This window comes from Calypte anna, chromosome 17 (assembly GCF_003957555.1).
Source record: "Calypte anna isolate BGI_N300 chromosome 17, bCalAnn1_v1.p, whole genome shotgun sequence".
NCBI classification, from domain to species: domain Eukaryota; kingdom Metazoa; phylum Chordata; class Aves; order Apodiformes; family Trochilidae; genus Calypte; species Calypte anna.
This window is the reverse complement of record NC_044262.1, coordinates 8821406-8830368: the sequence shown is the minus strand read 5'-3', so window position 1 is coordinate 8830368 and position 8963 is coordinate 8821406. Positions and strand designations below refer to the sequence as shown.

The following is an 8963-nucleotide window of genomic DNA, read 5'->3' as shown; positions in this document are numbered from 1 at the left end:
AGCCCACAGACCAGCCCATCCTGTCAGCCTCAGAACTAGAGGGTGTCTCATCTCCCAGCCCCCAGCCTCCTCCCCAAACCCACAGCCACAAAGGAGGTTGCTCAAGCGTTGCATTCCTGCTCCCTGTGCCCCGGGAACAGCTGTACCAAAAAGATGCTGAGAATCCCTGCGAGGTTCCAAGGAAAAGAAATTAGCCCAGGAGGGGAGCAGCAGTGATATAATAAAAAGTCATAATAAAAGAGAGAAGACACTGAGTGGATTGGCAATCTGAATGCTGCTTGGCTTTTGGTCTCCTTTCCTCCAGCTTTCCTGTGCCCCGTGGTCATCTGCTCAAATTCCTTCACCCCAGAGACACTCAGCTTCTGAATTTCAGACAGATCTCCTGGGGGTATCCGTGCCTCAAAGCCTGAAGGCCTGTTTGAGAAACCCAACTGCACTTCACCCCACCCAGAGATGTGGGAGATGTTCCATCACCCAAGCTCCCCACTGCCTGTGCTCCTCTCCAGCAGGGCCACTTGCTCCAGACCTGCCCTGGTGGGGTAAGAAAAGGCAGATTTGGAGCTCAGTGTGTTTCTCAGGCACACACAAGTAGCAGGATACATCCCCCTCTTTTAAGCCCCCCCAGCACCCAGCACACCCTAGTGCTTCCCTACTTGGTGGCAGTGCAGAGCAGAGGATGGTCCCTCCCAGCAGCACTGCTCCAGGCTGGGTGCTGAGTGGGAACCAGAGCCTGGGTGTCCTGACCTGAAATCCTCACACACCCAGATCCCACACCCAGCACAAGGTCTGGGAGAACAACATTCCCCTTCACTCCTTTAGAAAGCCCCAGGGGGGGGACTTTGGGGACACGGAGCGTCTGTCACCACCAGCTGTGTCAAGAATTTGGCTGCTGGGGAGAGACAGAAGCAGAGGGGGTGGTGGTGGTGGTGGCAGCAGCTGCTCCCTGCCCACAGCCCTCCCGACAGGGCAGGACATTGACATTTTAAAGCACGTTCACCACGGCTGCCTCCTCCAGTGTCCCCATCCGGCTCACCCAGCGGAGACCCCGTCCCCAGGAGGCACCTATGGGTTCACTGGTGGCCAAGCTCCTTCTGCCCACCCTCAGCACCTTGGTTTTCCTCCCTACCATCAGCATCGCTGCCAAGCGCCGCTTCCACATGGAAGCCATGGTCTACTTCTTCACCATGTTCTTCGTGGCGGTAAGACAGCCCTGTGTGTCCCCCCCCAGCATGTTCTGTCCCTTTGGATGTCCCTTGCATTGGGTCCTGCCCAGGAAGGGTAGCTTGGAGCTCACCCCACAGCAGCAAGCATGACCCCAGAATACCCATTTTCACTGATTTCTCACCATCTGCAGCACTGAGCAGCTGATTTAGGATGTCCTAAGGGGTGGCCTCACACAGATTTAATGGTGTTTTCTGGCTGTGAGGTGAGGGGTGCAAAGAGATTTGATTGACTCACAGTGTATGGGAGCTGGTTTTTCTCTCTCTGGTTTACAGCTGGTAAGTGGCCGTGCTGGATTTGGGGCTTAAATTGTATCCAGAGCCTCTTGCTGTGCCTCAGTTGTTTCAGCCAGAAGCAAGTAGTCAAATTCTGGATTTTGCAATTGCTGAGTGGTGATGGGAGCAATGCTGGAGTCAGGGGAGCTTCTGCACTGGGAAAAAAAAGACTCAAAGAGGCTGCTGAGTTATCCAGAAAAATGATGAACCCTCCACCCTGGCAGGGCAGTAGGTGTGTTTCCCAGGCTCAGGGCTGGAATGCACACCTGGACACCTAAATCAGCATTTCCACTGGGAAAAGTCTCCTCTTTGCCCCCATGGCAATGCCCTGCTAAAGAATCTGAAACCCACAGCCCAGCAACCCAACTAATACTGAATTTACTCTCATCAAGATTGTCCCATTCTTTGTGGGAAGCAGAGAAACTGAGGCAAGGAGAAGACAAAGGAGTTTCCCAGGGGGAAAAGTTCTTCCAGAGCAGCACTGAGGGTGAGGCAGGGCTCTGACCCAGGCCAGTCTCTATTCCTAAGGATCCTCCACCTAAGCTTTCAATCAAAGCACAGTGCAGAGGCAGTGATTCTGCCAGTTAATAAAAACTCCCCAACAACCCCCCCCCCCCCAGGGAAGGCAGGGAAGGCAGACATCTACCATGTCCTCTTGCACCAGTTTGGTGTCAGGGAAGGGAAGGGAAGGGAAGGGAAGGGAAGGGAAGGGAAGGGAAGGGAAGGGAAGGGAAGGGAAGGGAAGGGAAGGGAAGGGAAGGGAAGGGAAGGGAAGGGAAGGGAAGGGAAGGGAAGGGAAGGGAAGGGAAGGGAAGGGAAGGGAAGGGAAGGGAAGGGAAGAAGGCAGCTGCCAGGCTGGTCGGGAGGGGACAGAAGGGCAGCAGCTGCTGCTGTTGCCTTTCTTGTAGCATCCCCATTCCTCCTTCCCCCAGGAGACCTCATCAGAGCAGTGAAAGCATTTGTCCATTGCAGACAAGTGCTGTGATGCCAGCCAGAAACACACTTTTGTCTTCCACTCTTTCTTCCCCCTCTCTCTGGGCTCCCTGAACCCAATCCCCAACAGAGGACAGAATCAGAGCCGAGGTGAAATCTTTTCTAGCAAACCACAGCACATCAAAGGACTGGCAACTGTAAATAATATCAGCATCCCTGCTGGGCTGTGACAGGGAGGATTGTTCCAAGGGGCATCCTGCCAGGCAGAGAAGGGACTTCTTCAGAAAGAGTGAAGAACACTGGTGATACCACAAGGAAACTTTCAGGGCTGAGTGCTCCAAGGAAAAGGCGAGTGCCAGGCAAACACTGGGAGCATTCCTCTGATTGCACTGGAAAATTTCTCTTGGCTTGGTTCACATCTAAGTTGCATGACAATGGGGTGGTTTTTCCTTACAAATAACCTAATCAAAGAGCTAATGGGTAGGAACCAGCAGCTTTTAAGGGAATGCACTAATGAGTGAATTCCCCAACACTCAGACTCTGGCCATATAAACCCAATTTAACCTAGACAGTGACCTGGCATCTCTACACATTTCATCAGGACACTCATTTTGAATTGTTTTACAAGAATCTTTCACAATTAGAATCACAACCTCAGAATCCTCCTCCTGTTGCTGAGGATGTCCCTGCACCACCCGTGGCTCAGCTCGAAGCAGCTTGGTCATCAGATTCTGCGTTCTGGCACAGACCAAGAGGCAAACTGAAGCTCATCCACAAATAATTGTACTAAGAGGCAGGAATGCTGATCCTCGGGCTATTTGCAGCTGGGAATGGTGACACCATATCTCAAATATATTCATTATTGTATATCAGAGACCCTGGTAGTTTTGAGACTTTCCCAGCTGGCCATTCTTTCAGCATCCATGCCAAGACCATTTCAAACCAGCTGATAAGAGCTTTTACCTTACTGGTCTCTGAGTAAGGAACGGATTTTCTCAACCTTTTTTTCCTTTTCTTTATTAATAGTTTTACCATGCCTGTGATGGCCCTGGCTTCTCAGTGCTGTGCTTCATGCGCTACGATATCCTGGAGTACTTCAGCATCTATGGAACAGCCCTGTCCATCTGGGTGTCCTTGATGGGTAAGCACTTGTGCTTTCATCCAACCATCAATGTCTGCAGGTCAGGTAGGATCTTTCAGCATCACTGGTGGGGACAGTCCCCAGAAATGCTGTGCCCTTCCACCTCTCATCCGCAAGGTTTAGCTCAGAGCCCACCTTTTATCCAAGTCAGCCCGTGTTGCAGGAGGAGCCTTTCTTGCTCCTGAGGCTCGACGAGCTGCTGACCTCTCCATTGCCTCACACAAGAGTGAGCTTCTCTCTGTGGGTGTGTGTCCCACCTTAAGGGCCCCCTGGTAATAGGGGGCCTGCCCTAACCAGGCACAGGTGGACTCACACCCACTCTTTGGCAACTCGAGGCACCTGGATGTCTTGTTTCTCTACAAGCCCGGGCTGTGGTCTAAAACATTTTTATCTTCTTCATTCCTTGGGAAGATATTGCTCTTGGTGGGGTCTAGACACACATGGAAACTGTCCTGAGTGGTGGCTGGGGAAGTTTTGCTCTTGGAGATAAACAGAGCTCTGGCGCCGGGTGTTTGTTTTAGTCGAGTGCTCCTCTGCCTTCACCAGCTCTCATGCACGTCCTTACAGCAGCAGAATTATTTAGTTCAAACTGGCAAATAACAGCCTTGTGCTTTAGTTCAAGGCAGGACAGTACTGAGATAACTTGGTCTGAAACCTCATATACCAGGCAATCTCCCATTTCTCCTCATTTTCCCCGTTTTGAGCCTTTCAGCTTCTCCTGTCCTGATCTAGGGGCAATGAGCAATGCAGAATCTGCCACTTCCCTTTGTAGCATGCAAGTTAAAGAAGTTCAGTAAAAAAAAAAAAGTATCTTCCTAGTTTTTCAGAAGCTTAATCTGGGCTGATGGGAAAAAAAAAAAATAGATCTGCTTTGCAAAAGCAGAAATATTTCACTTCCCTTTTATTAAAAATCCTGCCCCTTGCCCTAGTACTCAATTTTCCTTTCCCCACATTCCCTTCACTTTCTTTTTTCTCATTTTGTTCCTCATTTGCCACTGAAACAAAACATAATAGAAACAGAAAAAAAAATGGCAGAACTAAAGATGGACAAAAGCTTCAAACCTGTTCCTTCCCCATTTTGTCAACATGGTTTCTTTTGTTTTTTTTTTAAAAGATGTCTTTCTGACAGGGTAGGGTAAGGACAGACATGAAGGCACTGTCACTTTCCAACAGCAAAGGCTTCTCTCAGCAGATTCAGACCATCCCTAACAGCCTGCCCCAGCCCTCCTGCTACTGACCTGAGGGATCACACACAGCCCAAAAATTCCCATAAGAATTTTCCATCCACCCCTGGGGTCTCCAGGGGTGATGCAGGATTTTGGGGGGGTCCTGCAGAAGCCACGGTGCAGCAACCTTTCAGTCAGGTGCAGTCAGGTCCATCCCTCCTCCCTTTCCATCCCTTCACCACTGAGCAATGCAAACAGCAGCATTCCCCTTCCAGGGCACACAGGATCAAGGATCAGGGAAAAATGAGTGGGGGAAATATTAACCTTAGGGTGGCTCTGAGTCCCCAGGGTGCAAAGTCCCAAGGTGTGTGAGCTCCCACCCTGCCCAGGACACTCCAGAGCTCTCCCTGCTCAGCTGGAAAAGGCAAGGAGATGGCTCATCTCCAGAGGGCATTTGCAGCAGATAAGAGCAGTGTCAGGGTAGGTCAGAGCTGATCCAGACACTTTGGCTCCTCGCAGCAGCGTTCAGCTTGATCGCTTCATTACTGCGTTCAAAATCCTCACGAAAAACACAACCCCCTGACTGCAGTGTTTAAAATATTGACCCACAGGGAGACAACAGACACGAAAATGCGGACATTATCCCTTAGACAAACTCCCTATAAAACCGTGATCCAAGGACATGGAAGGTGTGGTGACTGAAGCCCAGGGAAGCCTCTTGCTGTGGCTTGTAAAGCCCCAGCACACATGTGCGGACACAGACCCTCGGGCAAGCTTCCCGGAATGCAAATCCAGGACAGCCATAACACAGCTGTGCTAGCTGGAAAAGCATGGAGCCTACTGGGATCCATAACTTTTATCAGTTATTACCCCATTCTGTGCTAAACAAATGCCTCTAATAATTTACTCACACTGGAGACTTCCAGCTTGCAAACCTCAGGCAGGTGCCGGCATGGCCAGGGAGATGGTCCCCATCCTGCTGGAGAGCACCCATTGACCAGAGCTGGGTGATGGAGGCTACATCAGGGTGAGCCAGCAAGTTGGGGAAGGTTGGAGAGGTAGGATGAGCCCAAGAGCTGATTGCCAGCTCATCAGATGCAAGAGTCTTTGCAATCACCTCCAACATCTGGGTCAAGTCAGGGAAAGGAAACATGGATGGGAAATCTCCTTTAGCTTCCACACACAACACTGAATGTGCAGCCTCTAAAGTCATCTCCTAGACCTACCACTCAGGTGCCTTGGTGTGGTTTGATTTGCCCCTGTCTGCCTCAGTTTCCCCAGTTTCCATCCAAAGGGCAAACCAGAGCTGGATGCAACGCTGAGGGTCACAGAGCAGGCAGGACAGACCTCAGGAAGGCTTTAGGGGAGCAGCTGAGGAAGGGGGTGGGTGAGCTCATATCCCTGTGCTTGGTGCCATGCAGCCCTGGCAGAGTTTGATGAGCCCAAGAGATCGACCTTCATCATGTTTGGGGTCCTCACCATTGCTGTCAGGATCTACCATGACCGCTGGGGCTACGGAGTCTACTCAGGACCCATCGGGACGGCTGTGCTGGTGATAACTGTGAAATGGGTACGTGGGGATGGATGCTCGTGGAAGGGAAGGGGTTAAGTCCTGCACAGAAGGGTCTGCCCCGTGCCAGTGGTTTCCTCTTTGGGGTCCAGCTCTCTGAGCACAGCCTGTCACAGGCATTAAACTTCTCCTTCAGCCCAGGCAGCAAGCAGCCTTTGTGGTAAAAGCCAGATGCAATCTTCTGAGCAATCTACCATAGCTCCTGGTATCTTTCTGTCCCCACGTTTCTTATCAGGAGAAATATATTTATGGAGTTTTTACAGCAAAAGGGTCTGGTAAACTGCCCCAGAAGGGGTGGAAAATGTCAGTAAAACTCAGTGATAAACTGGGATAGGATCTGCTTTGCAGTCTGCCTGAGCCTGGGCAGGATGGCTGAACACCCCCTGCAGCCTGTGCCCTGCTCACAGCAGATGCTGGGGACTGGGCAATGGTGGAGAAGGATTCAAAGGTGGGATAAAAACTGCAGGAAGATGCTGTCAAGCAGCATGGAAACACAGTGATGCAGGTCCCACCCATATACTGCCACCAAGCTCCACCTAACCTCCTGGCCAGCAGCTAAAAGCAAGTGGCCATGATGGGGAGGGGATGGACAAGATGGGGACCAAAGCACAGGACCACCCTGCATCCCCCAACCCACAGATGCTGTGCTGGGTGCCAGGGGATTACAGCTGGTTTGGTCTCTCTTTCCTTCCAGCTACAAAAGATGAAAGAGAAGAAAGGACTCTATCCAGACAAGAGTGTCTACACCCAACAGATTGGGCCTGGCTTCTGTTTCGGGGCGTTGGCCTTGATGCTGAGGTTCTTCTTTGAGGTACCTGCTTGCACCCCGCTGACTTTACAAGGTGTAAAGGACATTACCAAGAGAGGAGACCTCCCCCCTTGCACTCCAGGGCTGAATCCAGACTTGGATAAAATTCAGCTCAGGTGCAGGTCTCCAGGGCTGGCATTTGAGGGCTGGGGGCAGGGATGAGCATTCCTCCTTGCTTGTCCCCAAATCCCTGACCTGTGGTGTGAGAGGGGGACAGATGTGACAGAGTGACACATGAAGTGTTGCTCAGTCTTTTTTTCTCTCATTTAATGAGATGAAAGGACACGGACCAGGCTTCCTTCAGCCACGCATGGTCCTCAAACTGGTTTTGTCAGCCGTGAGTGGGGCTTGTTTGGAAACTGGGCAAGGGTGACTTAAGGACACCTCATGGAGCCACTGCAGGGACTGGAAACAGCCCAGGCATAGCTGGATCCAAACCTGGCTCACACCAAAGACTTCCAGTTGACTCCCAGGGGCACCCAGTCCTGTGTTCATAACCTTTTGCTCTCACCACTGGCCAGTCTGTCCCTCCAGTGCCAAGGGGTCTGTCTGTCCCACGCGGGGAAGGCAGTGACCCCCCCAGCACAGCTGCCTGTGCTCAGCCCCGCCGTTACGGCTGCTCTGTGCATTGGGAGCAGCAAGATACAACCTCACAGCCATCCCCCAGGATTATTTTTCAAAGCATTTAGTAATTGCAAATTCTAGCAGAACATAAAAATGTCACTTAGCAGAAACCGCCTCCCCCCACGCCCCGGCCTCGCCGCTGCCTCCTTTGCGGGGTAATGAAACACTTCATTCAAGAAGTGGGAAATGTGCAAATTGGAATGTGCTAAATCCACTTTGCTTTTTTGTTTGTTTTGTTTTGTTTTGTTTTAAAGCTGGAAATCCTTTCTTCTCTGACAGGGAAAAAAAAAAGGAAAAAAAAAAGGAGACAGAAGGCTCAGGAATTTATCTTATTAATATTATTTCAGAAATAGTATATTATAATATAATATAATAATATATTTAATATATAATAGATTATTTCTTTTATTTTTATTAAATTCCCTTCCTTTTGGCTCCTTGTAGAAATCCAATGCTTTGCACCCAAGGCAGAGCCCCCAACACCCAACACCCCAGGTCTCACTCATGCTCTCCCTGCTTGCAGGACTGGGATTACACCTACGTGCACAGCTTCTACCACTGCTCCTTGGCCATGGCCTTCGTCCTGCTGCTGCCCAAGGAGAACAAGAAGGCTGGGGGTGCAGGGGCCCCGGCCAGGCTGGACTGCTCCACGCTCTGCTGCTGTGTCTGAGCCCCCCAGCCCAGCTGGACACTGCCTTTGCTGCTCCTGGGCTGATGGAGGGGGGCACTAAAAGCAAAATGCCTTTCCTCTAGGACACCAGCAGGTTTTCCCACCAGCTCTCTGCAAGCCCCAGGCTTTTCTGCCTCCCTGGAAAGATTTCTTCTCTCCACCATCAGCCTGGCAGAGGCTGGGCTCACTCCATCCCTTCCCACACTTCTCCCTGGAGAAGCACTGGTCTGGGCTGGGACCTTGTCCCCAATCCCGAGTGTCCCTTGCATCCTCAGACCTTGTCACCAGCCAGGCTGTCACCTACGCCAGCCCATGAGGACCCAGGTTGTACCCTCCATGGGAGTTTGGCCAACCCAAGCACAGGGGGCTTCGTTTGTAAAGCCCAATTAACAGCACCTGTGTTTTTGTGAGATACCCACTGTTTTATTTATGCATTCTCTCCATGGAAATAATTTATACTAACAAAGACTTTGCAAGTGGGCAGTGCCAGTGCTTCCTAAGCAGTGCAAGCAAGTCCTAAGCTCCATTCAGCCAAGGGCAGATGCCAGCCCCAAA

At 51.2% G+C, this 8963-nt stretch overlaps 1 protein-coding gene across 1 annotated transcript; it reads left to right on the top strand.

Moving 5' to 3' along the window:
• Positions 1 to 1039: 1039 nt before the first annotated feature.
• On the top strand, positions 1040 to 8416 carry MYMK (myomaker, myoblast fusion factor). Its single transcript, XM_008497268.2, has 5 exons — positions 1040 to 1199; positions 3456 to 3570; positions 6158 to 6306; positions 7001 to 7117; positions 8262 to 8416. The coding sequence occupies exons 1-5, from the start codon at positions 1065 to 1067 to the stop codon at positions 8406 to 8408; spliced, it is 663 nt and encodes a 220-aa protein (XP_008495490.1). The 5' UTR covers positions 1040 to 1064; the 3' UTR covers positions 8409 to 8416.
• The last annotated feature ends 547 nt before the right edge of the window (positions 8417 to 8963 follow it).